This window comes from Hippocampus zosterae, chromosome 6 (genome assembly GCF_025434085.1).
Source record: "Hippocampus zosterae strain Florida chromosome 6, ASM2543408v3, whole genome shotgun sequence".
NCBI lineage: Eukaryota > Metazoa > Chordata > Actinopteri > Syngnathiformes > Syngnathidae > Hippocampus > Hippocampus zosterae.
Genome location: NC_067456.1, coordinates 6,484,715 through 6,502,621, shown reverse-complemented (window position 1 = coordinate 6,502,621; position 17,907 = coordinate 6,484,715). Strand labels below are relative to the sequence as shown.

Sequence of the window (17,907 nt, the reverse complement as noted above, 5' to 3'; positions counted from 1 at the left end):
AGAGGAAGGAAGTAGAGTAAATGGGGGGGGGGAAGAGGAGGAGACGATATGAAATGGGAGGAGTGAGCAATGGAAAAGAGAGGGGAGAAAAGAGGAAGTGCAGGGAGGAAATGGAGGAGAAAAGAGAGGAAATAGTGAGCGGAGTGGAAGAAAGGTAAGGAATAAGAGAGGAAAGGGTCGGAAGGAGAAGAGTGAGGAGAAATAGCAAAAGGGGAAGAGGAAAGGAGAAGAGGAGGGAGTAGGAAAGAGAAACGAGGGGAGAGGAAAGACCAGATCAGGAAAGAAAAAAGTAGCAGAAATCGGGACAGGAGAGGAGAAGAGATGGTAAGACTGACAAAAAAAGGGATGGGAGCAAACAAAAGAGGAAAGAGGAGGCAAGGAGGCATGCGAGGGGAGGAAATACAGCGGCGGAGAAAACAGCAGAAGAGGAGTGATGCAAATGAGAGTGGAAAACGGAAGCGGCGAAGGAGGAACGATGTCAGGGCAGAAGAACGGCGGGAGGAAAAGACAAAAGTGGAGAGGGAAGAATGACAGAAGAAGAACTGAGGAGAAAGGGGAAAAGCAGGGAAGGGAAGAACAAGACACTGGGAGAAAAAAGATGAGTCAGATCAAGGAAAGAAGGAGAGGCGATAACAAGAGGAGTGGACAGATACCCCCCCCCCCCCCCCACCGCACCCCCCTTCTTATTTTATAATGGATTACACCGCCATCGCTCCACATGCAGGTGCGCGCGCACCTTTTCTCCTCGCTCAGCAACCTCCATCCTTTTCCCCTAATTGAGCAGATTGTATGGAAATACAGCTTCGCCCAACATTCATTTATCCTTTTCATTCATTCCTCTCTCTTTCCTTCCTTTCCTTCCTTTCGTTGACATTGTCTGCCGGGCCTTAATGGATCACCCGCACATAATCTGCTCCTCGCCGCCTCCTCCATAATCACCTCCTCACTAAAGCTCTCTCTCGCTCGTCGCCGGTTGCTGTGGAAATAGTTCTTTTTTTTTCGCTCGCCGTCTCCCTGCCGCCGACCTTCTCTTAAGATTGGTCGCCATCCATCTCTGTCTCCCCTTGCTCACGCTCGCTCTCTTTACTCTTGAATGTTGACATGAGAGGATGAGTCCAATAGATCACTGGGAAACATCTGCACCTGTGTTAAAGCTCCCAGGTGTGTGTGTGTGTGTGAGTACGTGTGCGTATGTGACCTCCTTTTGAGATGAACAGCTTCCTTTTCTGGTGTGCCATCAGCTATCCTCTTCTCTCACTTTACTTTTCCGAATTTGCCAAGTGAGTCAAAAACAAATGGGTACACTGGTATCGTTTAAGCGTGCATAGACTAGTGTTGCGGTGGTGACTTGAACTTGCCAAATAGTGAACCACAGACTCATAGAGTGGATTCGCTGGTAAAGTATTGTTAAACCAAACATTGACTAGCGTTGCTGTGGTGACTTGAACTTGCCACTTTTATCCTGTCTAGAGGAAATCAAGAGCTGAATGGCGCTGAATTTCTTGATGGTGTTTGGTCCAACTCTAATTGCCCCATGTGGATAAATAAAGTTTTCCGAATCTGAATCTGAATCTGGTCCTTGTACATCCCATTTTGCGAACTTGGGACCTCCGGCTCCTTAACAGTTTCAGACTTGGGTCTTAAATTTAACAGTGATTTAAATTGGACCGGCAAATTGTCAAATAGGCAGCTGGCGAAAGTAAAGCCCCTTTGTATCCAGTGGTGGTTGTTTTAAGGTGCTCTATTAATACAATTGAGTTGCCAAATAGTGAAGCACTGACTATGAGAATAGATTGACTGGCCAAGTACTGTTCAAGCAAGCATTTCCTAGAGTTGCGGTGGTGGCTTAAATGCGCCAAAAAGTGACCCACCAACTATATTTATTGTTGAAGTATTGAAGCATTGACTAGTGTTGCGGAGGTGGTTTGGACTTGCCAAATAGTGAGCCACCAACTAATAAAATATGTTCACTTCGTAAGGCATTGTTTCATAGAATCCATTAACTAATGCTGAGATAGTGCTTGAACTTGCCAAAGAGTGAGTCAATGACTAATAGAATAGATTCACAAGTAAATGATCTTTTATTAGAATCCATTGACTAGTGTTGGGGTGATGAGTTGAACTTGCCAAAATGTGAGGAACCGAATAAAAGCATACTTTGACTGGTGTTACGGCAGCTGCTTGAACATACAAAATAGTAACCAAATTAACTGGCATGACTGGCATGATGTGGCTAAATCTTTTACCACTGACTAATGAATGTCGATATGTTAATGATCACATCAACGATTGAAGAGTTACTTGATAAACATGACACTATTTCAACACTCCTTACTTTATGAATGAGAAGGCAACATTGTGTGTGTGTGTGTCTGTGTGTGTGTAATTTAAGTGTGCAGGAGCGTAGGAGTGCTGATGACACTCCATAATCATTAAGCATGAGGAGGCTCAGCGTCGGTTGGGGGCCACTGCTATAATCCTTTTTAATTGACTTCCAGGGTCTAAATATGTGTTATTAACCACAACACCACCCCCTCCCCTAATTAATAATCATATCATTATTCCTGACGATTTTAACTGGGTTGGATGGTTCTTCTCTTTCTAGTGTACACCTTGTTGTCCCACTTCTCGTCGACGTAAGTGATGGCAAACATACGAGTGTTTCCAGGGACTTAAAAGAGAATGTTCAAGAGCAGCCATGGAAAGTGAGCCACATGCTGCTTCAGCAAAGACCAATATATTTATGATCCGCTAACAAGTAAGGACCTGCTCTGTTTAAATTCAAGGACTTTACGTTAAACATAGATTATGGAATGAATTTTAAAAGCTTCAAAGTCAATGGGGATGACTACCAAAGGGGAAATGTATTTGTTGTCATGGACACGCATATTCGTCTTTTTAGCACATTAAGACATCATTGAACCAGCGAGGACACCTCTGCTCGTGTTGGCCAGCTCCTCGCAAGTGTTTTTATTGCATATTTGATTGCTTGTCCCGTTCAATAAACGTCCGAAAATGCATAGAGGACAGTGGCTCTCCTTGCCCACATGCAAGGACATTACAGCACCTTAAGCCAAGGTACTACTCACTGTACAATGTCGGTAGACCAACCAGGATTCAAGGTGTATTCGAGCCAGTTCTAACGTGTTTGTCAAGAGCTGGGTGCAGAGGTTGTATAAACTTTGTAAAGATCACAACGATGGGGGACCAAAACAAATATTCCTCTGCGCCGCTTTAAATCCCAGGTTTTTAATGCTGAATAAGACACATGTTTCATTTTTAGTATAAAAGGAAAATTTATCACCAAATGCTGTACATCAGTCTCTGCGAGGTCACACCGGCTTGGCCCGCAGCCATCTTTCTACCTTTAAAAGACGAAGTGGGTTTTTGAAAGCATCAACACATCCAGAATGCCGGGAGCGACTTCTTGGCAGTGTTTGATCAGCTAATGTTTCACTACAATCATCGGCGGCTGTAAGCAGTGCTATTGTAGTTAACGTAGCTCAGCAAAAATAAGTCAGCAAATGGGATTTTTCAGGGTCGCAAACAGGTAGTCTTAAACGGATTTGGATTGTGTCACAGCAATAGTGGCTCATATCATTAGCATAGCTTCTCAGAACAAGCATCATTTGATAATATTCAGTTCATCTGATCGCATTAAAAAAATATGCAGAGTGTACTGATAATAACGCTTGCTTATCAAGTCCTAACTTTATTCATTCATCTTCCGTACCGCTTGATCCTCAATAGGGTCGCGGGGGGTGCTGGAGCCCATCCCAGCCATCTCCGGGCAGTAGGCGGGGGACACCCTGAATCAGTTGCCAGCCAATCGCAGGGCACACAGAAACAAACAACCATTTGCACTCACACTCACACCTAGGGACAATTTAGAGTGTTCAATCAGCCTGCCACGCATGTTTTTGGAATGTGGGAGGAAACCGGAGCACCCGGAGAAAACCCACGCAGGCCCGGGGAGAACATGCAAACTCCACACAGGGAGGCCGGAGCTGGAATCGAACCCGGTACCTCTGCACTGTGAAGCCGACGTGCTAACCACTGGACTACCGGGCCGCCCGTCCTAACTTTAATTAATATAAATTATTCAGTCTGTCACTAAATGGCTACGGGTTCAATTGCTCCTCCAAAACATGCTGACTGCTCCACGGCGTGGTGTTCATTTTTCGCCCATGCAAAGCACACATCGACATGTCACAGACTTACTGTCATCTGCATGGCTGCCTCACTATTAAACACATCGACTGACTCGTGTTGCAGTGGCATGAAGTCGCCAAATAGTGAGCCAATGACCAAGACAGTAAACTAGATTAATTAGTGTCGCAGTGGCCTAATCTTGTCAAAAAGTAAAACGATAGTAAAACGATCAATGACCAGCACGCATTGACGCGTGCTAGTCATTGATCGTTTTACTTTTTGACAAGATTAGGCCTCTGCGACACTAATTAATCTAGTGTTGCGGTGATGACTTGAACTTGCCAAATAGTGAGACATTCATACAAATTATAGTTTGACTGCAGTGGCAGAAGATAATAAGATAGACGGACAAGTTTAGACACAGAGATATACAGATATACGCACCCAACTTCTTCAACATAACCACAGCAACAACTTTAAAAGTGGACAAGGAAGTCTTGTGTGTGACACCATCGCAGCATGTGTCACAACACACTGTTCATTCATCTGTGACAATGCTGTCAGGACCGCCGAGGGCAGCGCGGGTACAGCCGCTTTGACAATGCCGCGCCGCCGACACTGTCATGTCGCTCGTCAATCCCCACATTTGTCTCGGGAAAGAAAAGTGTCAAATGGGGCGGCGAGGAGGCCGCGGGAAGACAGATATGGAAAGTGACAAAGACAAAATAAAAGCGCAGAGGTGCAAGCAATACAGGGTCAGGGGCATTGGAGGTGCGCAAAAGAGGAATGAAAAGATACACACTGGGTTTTTTTCCCCCCTGTTGTCCTTTGCATGACTTTGTCATGGCTTTAACTATTCAGGAATTACTGATGTTGTATGCAATGACCTTGCCAAATGGTGAGTTAATGTGTAATAGAATAACTTCAAAATAGCAGGCCAATGTTTAAGAGAAGAGTGACAAGTGAAACAATGGGCCGAACTTTACAAATAGTGAAGCGCTAAATTAACAACATACACTGAAAAGTGTAGCAGCGGTGGCTTATACTTGCCAAAATGTGATCTTATGTGTCACATAAATCTTCTGGTATTGAATTGGTTTGATCTTGTCAAATAAATAACTAACCAGCTTCAGGGACTAGACTGAGTTGTAAACAATGAATCACTGGTTCACAACCAACAGTACATTGACAAGCATGACATAGTAGCTTTGACTTGCCAAATAAGGAGACACAACACTGATTAATATGGATAGACAGATGTCAGTGGTGGTTTGGGCTTGCCAAATACAGACCACAAAATATATTTTCATTTATGGCCAAACCTAAAAAAAGAGAAGTACAATTAAGTGATCAGTGGCTTGTAATTATGTTTCTTTCTCAGCAGAGAAAATAATAGGTCACCAATCACAAAACAAAAACAATGAGATGCTTCTGTCTTTTGACATCTTAATTGCTAGTTCAAGTGCACATTTCCAGTTAGTGACCGATTAAAAAAGGCTAAAATAAACATGTGGCTTCTGTGGTGCTTTTAGGAGCATAGGGGGTGAAAAAAACAAAAAAAACATTGGATTTCATTCTGTAGCACTGTACATGCAGATGTACTTAATTAAGTGTCAAGTGAGGGGGGAAGTTGTGTGAGCAGTGTAGCAGTAAGGTTCAATTTGACAAATAGTGAGCCAGCACTTAAAATAAATTGACAACTGTTACAGTGGTAGCGTGAACTTGCATTTGACAGAATAAATCGACTTCTGCCTCATTATCTGTAACCTACCAAATAGTGAGCCAACAGTTGATTGAATAGAGTGATCAGTATAAAATGTGTCAGACTTGTCAAATGGTGAGCAAAAGCAGAACCGAATAGATTAACTGGTGTTACAGTGGGTTGAACTTGCCAAATACTGAGCCAACACTTAACAGAATCAATTGGTTGAACTCGGCAAATAGTGAGACATCAATGAAAACTAGTGTTGCAGTTTAAGATTGCCAATTAGTCAGGCAGTGGTTAAAGAAACGGATTTACTCGCGTTGCAAGTGGCACAAACTTGCCAAATAGTGAGACAATGAATAACGGGTGTTCACTGTACCGGTATTTAGTGGGTCGCCATATATACTGAATAGACAGCAAGCCAACACTAACCAGAATAAATTTGTGTTGCAGAAGCTTAGACTTGCCAAATGATGAGATGCCCAGTGAGTGGGAACGTGTGTGTGCATGTGCTTGTCCACTTATGTGCACACACACCATTAGATAATGATCCTAATCCGTCTCCAACATGGTCTGAGTCCAGACGACAGTACATTCCCTCGCAAACAATAACCCCCGAAAAAGCCGCGCTTCCTCCCATTTGTAAATTGCTCTGCTGCATCGATACATTGTTTTTTTTTCTCTTTTTTTAATAATCCTAACACTGTATCTGTAAATCAAGCAGGCAGCGTGGGGGAATGAATAAGAGATTGCCGACTAATTTGCGGATTACGGTGATGATTTCTGACAGAGGTTGTAGGGGGGCTGGAGGTAGAATCCGAGTGTGGAGGGCTTACTGCGCTCCCTAAAAGAGGATTAAGGTAAGGATCTATTGGGGGGTCTCACGTAAATTGTTTTATTTCCAGGAAATCCTTCACACCAACACTCAGGTGCACCAGGACACTCTTATATTGATGTAGTTGTGGCAAGAACTTGCCATATAGTGAGCCAATATGTGACAGAATGGAGTGACTAGTAGTACTGTCTGCTGCACCTGCTAAATAATGAGGCATCGGTTGATGTTGAGTGTTGCTGCGGTGGCAGGAACTTGCTAAATAGTGAGTTAATGGACAGAAAAGACTGACTGGTGTTAATGCGGTGGCTTGTACTTGACAAATAATGATATCAACGCTTAGGGGAAGACAATGGCACAAACTTGCCAAATAATGAGCCACATGATCACCACATCAGATTTAGAAATGTAGTTCTAGGTTGAAATTGCCTAAATAAATATGAATGAGTGATGAGGGCGGTTCGGTGGTCGACTGGTTAGCGCGTCAACCTCACAGTGCTCAGGTACCGGGTTCGATTCCAGCTCTGTCTTTCCTGTGGAGTTTGCATGTTCTCGTTGTGCTGGCGTGGGATTTCTGGTACTCAGGTTTCCTCCCACATTCCAAAAACATGCCGGAGCTGGAATTGAACCCGTCACCTCTGCACTGTGAGCCAGAACTTCACACATACAGTATATACTACTTCAGCAGTGGATTGAATTTGCTAAACAGTGAACCAAATGCTGAACACAACGGATGAAATGCTTGAGTTGCAGCTTGTATTTGGCAAATAGTGAGCCAAACTCCAACAGAATACATTTATGACGGCATAAACTTGCTTAATAGTGAAGTGACGCTTGCTAAGTGAAAAATAGATGATTTATTTGTGTGTGTGATTTTTTTTTTTCTTCATCATGGGGGAAAAGGGAAGCATCTTCGGGAGGTGGAACTGTATGACATTATTACTCACTGGTTGGTTTGCAGCGTCCAATCAATATTGTTCTTGTTACAGTATTTCTCTAATCCAATTATTTGGTGGTACCTAATGTTATGGTCATTGCACTTTCTTCGTGTTGATTGCTTTTTTTTTTCTTTTTTCCTTCTAACTCCCACACTGCCTCTGCTACAGCAAATCGGCCTTGAGACCTGCAGCTGGATGAACTGCACCACACTTGTTGTGTGTTGCTCAAGGACACTTAAAACCCCGACAAATACCGGCGAATGACAGACAGGTTTTTCCCCGTGATAGACTCCGGGTTGCCATAGGTGACGGTCGTCTCGATCCGCGTCATCCTGCTCGGTGTTGTGCGTTCAACTGGTGCGGAGTCCATAATTATCAAGTGAAGGATTAGAGTGCAACAGATAAGGTCGAGGGGAGGTTGATCAAAAGCCATTATTCAAGGGAGCTAATTTCGGGTGAGGATGGAGTGGTTAAGAATGTGACAGTAACTTGACCCGGCTCCAGATGCCTATCCAGTTACTGTCTGACACTGTGTGTGTGTGTGTGTGTGAAGGTTAGACACATGGAAAGGCCTGTCACCACACACTGATGTGTTTATTTCCCTGCAGCTGGGCCAGTCACTCACTCACACACACAGACACTTGCTATGCGCAGTCCACTGGGCCCGCAGCGAGACCTATGGGGGCACTGTTGCCCTTTGAGTTGCGAGTTAAAATGTGTCACACTGGGGCAACCCTCTGCAGCCTACTAATCAATGTCGCTTGAAGGCAAGCAGGACAAAAGTATTGGGACCGGCTTGTCCATTACAGGAAGTGAACATAGAACAACATTCAAATTGAGTTGTTCTTTTTATAAGGGCTCAAAAAAAAAAAAGAAACCCATTATATGAATCGGTTTGAGAGTGGCATGCCAATTAACATTCGTGTAGGGGAGTGAGGTGGTACTTATCAACTTTTAGTTCACTTGAGCAAAACAGGGTACGCTAACATTAGCATGTGTTTTAAAATTTGGAGTTTTTCTCCGTTCAGACCGTGGCATGCAGTTTTCTACGTAACATTTTGGCGCCACCGAAAATGGTTAAAAACACGCTTGGAATACATTAGGAAGAACAAGATGCTACTGCTCAAAAACAACAACAATGGCGGAGAAAGAGAGTCTCCTGCTGCAGTTGCAGCAAAGCCGAAACAAAAATATTTGGACGTGTGTGTGTGTTTGTGTGTCAAACTATGGAGTTGAACCGAGAGCAGACAAAGAGCCACAGCAGCACAGGTTCGTTCAGCGACAGAGGCAGCTGACGTGTGTAATTTTGCTGATGTCTAGACTTGCAAATATTATTCACAATGCCTGAAATACCCTTTTACCTCATCACAGAATGATAAACTATTGGGACTTCAACAAAGTTAAATGAAGTGGCAAGAAGTAAAGTCCAAATAGATTGCCATACTTAAGTAAATTTTTCAGGTTGGCCAGTAACATTAACATTTTAAATCTCTGTAAATACATTTTACAGTCTGCACTTTTAAAATGTTTTACTTGAAGAGGTGAAATTGACTTTTCTGTACCAAGAAGCTGTACTTCGACTAAAGCATAGCACTTTTGCCACCTCTGCTGAAATGTGTCTCAAAAACATCTCTGATCTGTCCTTCATCTGAAAGCATCGTCTTGCTTTTGAGTACCCACAATGTGAAAAAAAGCCTCATATATAAATAAAAAGTCAAATCAAACAAAACAACAACAGAGGACAGACCGCTTGACACTTGTTGCCAATCCTTCATAAAGTCATTCCCGTTGAACTCCTGAACCCTCCCTGGCTGATTCTGGGAGCTTTTTAACCATCAGCTTTATAAAGGATTTCTGCGCGCGGCCTAAAGAGATTTACTTTTGTTTCTGAAGGATCTCAACCCCCACGCTTGAACGTGTGCCGTCTCCCGGGTGTTTCGGATGCCGAGCGATAAAGCTGTCAGAGCATCGATCAGCACTGCTATGATGCAATTGGCTAAGAAAAAGGAAAAAAAAAAACAAAAACAGAATCACTTAACGACATGAAATTTGGTAGACCTGTTCATCATAAATAGACCCACAAAAAGTCTCAATAAGACATTTTTGTGGGTATTTTTATTAATTAATTATTTTTTTAAACCATTTTAAAGTATCTTTTAAATAAATAAATATATAAATAAATAAAAGAACTCATCAAAGACTCCCTACTGATGGGAAATCATATTTTTTTCTTCAGACCATCTTGAGCCTAACCATAGGCTGCAATGTGGCCACTTGTCTTGCGGTTACAGTTACCAGGAGCTAATCCCGTCTCTGAGTGGACCAATTGTTACGCTTACATAAAACCTTCTAAATGTGCGGGGGACGTCCTCACACATGTGGAGCTAATGTGTAAAATTGAAGGTAAACATATGTGCGCGTGGAAGAAGCGGGGGCTTTGATGATGGTGCCAGCTGGCCACATTTCGACACGGGTATCGCATATCAGGGCGCCGACCCCATCACATTGACAGTTTTACAGCAGCCCATCAAGTGGTACTGAGCAGCTCTGACGCTATTTTTAGAATATCTTTTTCTTTTTTGTTTTTGTTTTTTTTAAGAAGGGTTGCACAAGAGCTGTCATTTTCAAACGTTCCTTTTTCATGGTGAATCCTCGACATGATCAACAAGTGTTGATGCTAAACTCCGCCCACATTAAATGGTAATGTCAAGAAATAAATACTGTACATCTTGAGGATGTGTCATTGCCCTGATGTGTAAGGCATCTGCTTCCAATTGGTGCTCATGTCCGGGAATTTGACTAAAATGGCAACTGACTGTACAATTTCAGGTTTGTCTCCTTTTACGCGCACATTGTTACGAGAGTCATGTTCACAAAACATTTCATAATAATCGATGAAACTGGTATTGTGGGACTATTGCTGACTTTCCTAATGTTCAATGGATTCACACTTTGTGCTTCTGTGGGGAGAGGGGAAAAAAAACATACATACATACATACAGCGGGTGCTCAAAAAGCTTTATGTCACACTTTCACTTACTTGCAAACGTTTTAGCAAAATAGCCTGTTAAAATTTCGGATATGGCTTCTTGAGACTTTTTTGAGAGCACTTTTATGATCGAGCAAGCCTCCCAATTTCCATGTGGATTGGTGGAACTGGTGCGGAAGTGACACCATTTTGAGACTTTTAGGTTTTGTGTTCAGGACCCCTAAATTACACACATTCTCACCAAGGCTGAAATGCTTGCCAAATTTTGAGACTTCTCGAGCATTGTTCCTCCCCCCCTACCCCCCTCAGTTATAAACGCAGCAATTTCCAGAGGGCCTTTTCACCGCCTTGTTTTTGGGCCCTAAAAATAAAAAAAAGTGAGGAGAGATAGTGGATTGAAGCAGAGGTCATGGGCGGGTTTGAGACTCGTATCCATCTCATCAGCTTCAGTGGACGCCAGACAGAGCAATCCATTTGCTCCAAGATCCCATTATGACAGCAGAAAGGGAGCAAATTGAACACAATCACAGAACAGCTTTGGATCTCTATGTATGAGTGTGTGTGTGTGTGTGTGTGTATGCATGTGACTGGGGAATACAGTAGCCTGCCACACCATTCAGTACACAAGGTAATGCAAGCATGTCAACCAATAGTCTTTGTAGTGTGTGTGTGTGTGTGTCTGAGTGTGCGCGCACTTATGTGCTTATTTCCCTGCAGCTGGCCCAGTCACTCACACACTGACACACCCACACACACTTTATCGTGCTCCCTATTTGTGAAAGGCGAGGGATAAAGCCCAATTTGCGTGTAATTGATAACACCACCCTAAAAATAACTGCCTACTGATGCCACAAAATGGTGGCAAATCAATACTTTGGTCAAAATGAAGCTCTTCAACTTACTTCAACATCGTTTCTTGGAACCAAGACGCCATAAAACGGGATACAACGCGGAAGACAGCAGAATTTGTGAAAGCCAAACTGCAAATATGTTGGGGCTTCATTGCATATTTTTTTCCCACAATGTTTTACGATGGGTTAAAATGATCATTTTACACGAGCGTGACAGCAACAAATACATTAATTAAAAAAAAATTATACATCAAACATTGATGTAATAGTTGATGGATTTTTATCTATCCATCCATATTGTACACTAAAACAAATATGTGATGTTGAGTTTACTCAATTGCATTTTGTCAAGTGGCTGCACACACACATTGTTTTTCAGTGTAGAGCACGGGTGTCCAACCCCGGTCCTCCAGGGTTCCTCTCCAGCATGTCTGCCTCCTCCAAGCCAGCTGACTCAAATGATCGGGATCGTTATCAGCCTTCTCTGAGCTTGCTGATGAGCTGATCATTTCAATCAAGTGTGTTGGAAGAGGAAGACAGGCCTTATCAGAGTGTGTTAGGGTAAGGCGAGAAGCACGGTACACCCTGGACTGACTGCCAGACAAGTGCAGGGAACACAAAGACAAACACACTCACACTCACATCCATGCAACAATTGAGAGTCTTCAATGAATCTAACATGTTTGGATCGTGAAAGGAAACCACAGAGTGAAGACGTTTGTAAATTCAGCTGCCTGACTGTGAGGCGAACACTAATAATAAGTACACTGTGCTTAGTCGTCCAATAACATAATAAAATTAATAATCAGTGCGAGGCAGCGACAACATTGCTTGAATGCAAAGAAGCCATGACCTCATCATGTCCACGCTCCTTACCAATCCACCAGTGATGGCCTTGACTTGATCAATAAGTAATGTGAATAGATCAGTGAAACGTCTCAGATCAGATTTTCCTCAGATAGTAGAAATTGGACATTTGTTAGAAATAAGTGTACTTGTCTTTTTTCTTCTGAGGAAAAGTAGGTCCCAAAATACCAACAAATTGAACAAGCAAGTACTATGTGAGAATTAGTCGCTAGAGCATGACATCATAACTTTTTGACTTGATTCCATGCTGTTTATGGAAGTCGCTATTTCTTTAAAAACAAACTCAAAACTTTAATTTAGTTTGATTAGGCACCGAGTTTGTCTCTACAGTTTAAAAGAAACATGTCACTATGTTTCACCTAAAGTCAAATAACACACACACACATTCCAGGTCTGGAGTCGGAGAGAAACTTTTGCCATTAACTTAAATTGGCTCTCAGGGGACATTTAAATCTAACTTTAGTCTTCTCATCTTTGCATTACTGACGCATTGTCACAACACACTTTCAAGCCAAAGTCACTCTGGGAACAAATTCTGACTTTTACAGTGATGCTCATCACTGGTGGTGGATTTTAAAACCTTTCACTTCAATGGGTTTATTTACCATGATTGCATTACGTTGTGTGATTTGTGAAGCCACAGCCCTGAAGCAGAGACAAGACAATCAAAACACAGCACAGAATAGATTACGGTGCTGCTTCATGGAATTCATCCCTTCATTTGAAAACATTTGGATGCATTTTAGAATGTTAACAATACGTGACAAAATGATGGAAGTTAGGAATAAAGTTGCCCTGGCCCAAAATCAATCACTGTTAGCTATAAAATAACGCCCTGCAGTAGTTAACTAGGTTGTTTGCAAAACCAACCCAGTTAAAAGCTAGATGCTCTGGATAAAGCTATAAGGCCACCCCCATGGTCATTTGAATCCATTAATAATAATAAATACATACATAAATCAAATAAAAAATGCCTACGTTTGTCTGCTCTAAGCTGTGTACCACGAACACAATGTCAGCTAGGGTGATTTTTAAAAGTAACCCATTAACAGGCAGGAGGTTTAGATTAAAGTTACACTCGATCTGCACAGTGATTTGAATCCCTCGAAAAACACTTTCAGATGTAAAATAATGCTGTTCCACCGCTGGCCAAGTTGTTGCCAAAATTCACCCAGATTCTGTAAAGCCATTGGGCTATCTGCATTGTCATTTCAATTCCTCAGAAATCACCAGTGATTTTGATTCCAAGGTAAACAATGTGCTGAAGTAAACCAGGAAATAAAGCTCTGCTTTTTTTTATTATTTCGGTTGGATTGAAAACTGAGCCACATAAATGCAGGGTGCTTTGGATAAAGCCTTCAGCACTGCTATTTGAATCCCCCTCAAAATCAACAGGCATCCCTTTGAGTCTTCTTCAAAGTTAGCAATGCACTTGTTTTAGCGGTAAAATGAGGCTGTGCTATTGTTAGCTAGGTTGGTCCCAAAACCAAATAAAACATCTTCCAGAGTGCTCTGGCTCTGCGACTATTTGCATAGCCTTTAAAACGCATGAAAAATTGAGGTCTGCGACAAGGTAAGAATTGTACTTTGCTTGTATTAGCCATCCAACAATACTATGCTGTTGCTAGCATGTTAGCCGAAATGTTAATGCTCCACAGCCCACACGAGGCCTAATTACAATCTGTAGGCGATACAAGATCAATTGCTAACGTCATCTAATTTTATGGGGGTTCAATAAAATTATTTTTATTTATTTATTTTTTTGTAAAATTTGTACCGGTATTTTGTATTGATTAGTCACAAGCATACAAAATAGCATGTACCTCTGCTGCCGGTATGCCCTCCGGTGGGCGACACTGCAACAGCACTTCCTGTTCCAGGGACACCTCCTTGCCGAGGGGCTCCTGCTCAAATGACTTCTTCAGGTCTGTGGAGAGAAACAATACAGCTATGCAAATATGGGTGGATTTTTTTTTCCATCAATGATGTCCATTGTAAAGCCAAAGTCGTAAATATTCATATAAACATAGCCAAGAGCCCGAAGCACGGTCATATGGGTGTTGTTTGTGACGACTATTTAAGAGTATTTAATTGTAAATATGCCCCATAGCATCGTTTCCACAGCCATAACGTGGCAGCCATTAAGGGACTGAATTGCTCTTCCAGTTGCTTATGTACACTGTAAATTGACCACTATGTATATAAAAATGCTAAATGCTTAATATCCTGTATATTATTATTTTTTCCTCAAATGCAGTTGTCAAGTTTCATCAACAATTGTTGTTGTTATAGTGATCGAGTGAATTTTCAAACAGAAATGATGACATTTTATAAATATATAGATATACTGTATATATAAGGAAAGTACAAAAAAAAACTACAGAAAAAAAGGCATTTCGTGCACACACACATAGATCGATCGATCGATCAATAGATAGATACTGTATTATACTATAATAAGTTAAAATATAGTGTTAATCACAATGCACAAAAAATATACAGTATGTTTCATGTGAACATAAGAGCATACCATGAGGAGGACCTTCCATAGCACTGCCTTTTAGGGACATTCAACCGGTTCTCATTGAGGTTGAGGTCAAAGAATGACAGCGGCCACACCTCCCTTTCGGATTGTATACTATCACACGATTTCCGATCGTGGAACAAGAATGTTCATCATCATGGTTGTATGGTTTGCAATTGTTCAATAAGCCTCAAAAGTGCAGGATACAATTTATAATTACTGTAATGCCCTCAGATGTAGGAAAGGAGAGCCACACCCACCAATGCACTTATCGGCCCTTAAATGAACATCAATGAAACAGCAAAACACAATGAGTATGCTGCTTTTACCACAGTGTACACCCAGATACTCTCACGCACTCTGCTGACATCACATATCACCCGGCCAGGCCTGCCTCTTTCAGGTCAACTAGGAAGTAATTTTAGGAAATCCCAAATGAAATGTTATTTCATAACTTTTGGTCCAGCATGCCCCACAACCCCTGTGAGATTAAGCGGATCGGAAAATGGAGGCATGAATGGAGTCAAGTAAGTATACAAAATGCATTTAATAAAACGTGAAAGAAATCATCTCTATTTCATAATTTTGTAATGGAGAGTTACGTCAATTCAAGAAAAGAATGGTACAGCTCTATATGGAAAGTGTACAAAGCCACTCAGAAATTGATTCAGAAAGCGATTTTTCAACCTTGTCTGAGTGGATCCAGGAGTACCTTGCTTCTCTTGACCCTATACGCAACTAAGTCATGTACTGTATATTTTGAACAATAGTGCAAATGCAATATCTGTGAAGTATAAAAGTATAAAAAAAGATTCCCCATCCCTGCTTATGAATCAAAACGTTTTTTTTTTCTCCTGTATCTCTACCACTGTATAACCCAGCTTGTGTGGAATTTTACTTTTCAAATATTCCACCACATTTCTCTAACTAAATGGTTCAGAAGGTTGCCGGTCGGCTTGTTAAGTGTGTGTGTGTGTGTGTGTGTATGTGTGTGTGTTAACACACACATACACACACACACCTTGAGTCCTTTCGTTCTCCGTGGTTGCCAGGCACACAGCAGACAGACAAGGTTGTCTGCTGCGACGCGCGCACACGCATACACAAAGTTGTCGAAGGTTGCCGCCGTGAGGAAGAGGAGGTAGTGTTGAATTTTCAGAGGGAGGATGGTAAAAGTCAAGGGAACAGGTGCACAGTAGGGATTGAATGATGAGCAGGGAGCGCTTGGGTGAGAAGACACCTGGCGCATGCCTCACCTACCAAATAATGGATAGAGTATGTCTAAAACACGGTACTGACAAACACGGCGCACACATTGCGTAGATCCGCAGCAGTAGACAATATGTGAAACAGTTCCCAGGTGTGATGTTTGTGACAGGTTTTTGTCCAAATACCCCAAGGCTCAACCATTACATCATACTTCACATAACGGTGTTCCATTCTGTAATACAGGAGTACCTTTAAACGCAGGTTCATTTGTTCCATGGCTTAAAACACAGATATCTCAAATCATCTTTTCAAACACCCAATCAAATCCTATTTTCATCAATCATCAATAAAAATGAAGAAAAACTCAATTTATCCATTTCAACCTCCTCCTCAAAAACATGTTTGTAAAGAGTTTTTTTTGGTTAGCACTCTATAATACTGTACATTATAAGAGCATACATTAATGACAATTATTTTATATACATTTAAAGACGAACATGTTTTGCCTCATTTTCTGTTGCAATTTAATGGACATTGCACTACTCCTGGTGTATCTTGTCCACTGTAAGGGGGGGGGGGGGGTTAATACAGATACAGAGACACATACAATTGTTTTCAATATTTCATTCAATATTTTAATAGATTAAAGGTTTATCAACGATTTTGAATTTTTTTCGATTGAAAAATATATATATATTTTACAAAATGCCAATATACCATTGGATGTTTTCGTTTTTTGGGGGGGTGGGGGTTACTGTGTGGATTATTTTTATAAGTCGTCCGGGTTATTCATTCATTCATCACTTAAGTCAATCATACATTGAAATCTTTGCCGAACATTCGAGTACGCCTCAATCAGCAGACGCTAAAGCTAATTTGTGCTTATCTTGCAACTTTGAACTGATAGTGCTTTTGTGTGGCAAAGCCCAGCGCCAAAGATTGTAAATAAAGCCCCATTCTTATGACACAATCTATAAACATTCAGAACAGCTCACTTACAAACGCAGTTTGGGGAATAGGCAACTCACAAAAGCGTCACTTGTTTTTGTAATTTCACACGTGATTGGTGGGCAGGGATTCCAGAGACCAGAGAAGTATTTTTATACAAAACATTAAATAGCCAATTTTCCATAATACGCACCCTTTACTTTGAGGTTGTATATAAATCCCCAGTATAATTCACTAATTAAAAGACATCGAATTTGTTTTGCCTTTTTCCTGGTGGAAAGGCGTCGTGTTTAAAAGGAGTCACATGGGGACAACAAGCATCACTGCCTTTACAATACAATCAATCCCCGAGGAGGTGACGACCCAAACGGAGCATGATGACAAGGAGGTAATCACCCGGAGTGTTATCCCCTTTCCCAAATTCGAGCACATGCGTCTCCCCACGCAACACACGTGGGACATAACCAGAGGAAGTGAAAGAGACACATAAAACGTGCCAACAATTGAGGCAATCGAGACAAACGGAGACGATAGCCTCAATGAGACACATCAATGGAACCACAAAAACAATACAACAAAAGAAATAATAAGGGGGCGGGGATTTCCAGCCAAAATCTGTGACCAATTTCCTGGTTTTAATTAGTCAGAGTCAATTTCCTTGAAGATGAAATTAAAGGAGATTAGCACCGACAAGCTCAGAGGATGATGAATGCACACCGGCATGTTAGCGCAAACATCGCCAAAGCTAAGCTGCAGGATGAAGCGTGGGTTCACGTCAGCGGGAAAGAATACTTTGAAGGGGAACACATTATGGAAAAGTGACTTGTAAATGCATGCATACAAATACTTGGCTCTGTGGAGTGCCTGCCCCGCCCATTGTGGTGTGTGAAAT

The 17,907-nt window shown here is 41.8% G+C and overlaps 1 protein-coding gene across 3 annotated transcripts in view; it reads right to left on the bottom strand.

The window, feature by feature from the left end:
• Positions 1-17,907, bottom strand: part of LOC127602372 (netrin receptor UNC5C-like) — a 156,170-nt gene that overhangs the window by 35,082 nt on the left and 103,181 nt on the right. For all 3 annotated transcript variants that reach the window (XM_052068442.1, XM_052068440.1, XM_052068441.1), the window contains exon 4: positions 14,158-14,261. In XM_052068442.1, coding sequence (XP_051924402.1) covers positions 14,158-14,261 — 104 coding nt within the window. The remainder of the gene's footprint in view (positions 1-14,157; positions 14,262-17,907) is intronic.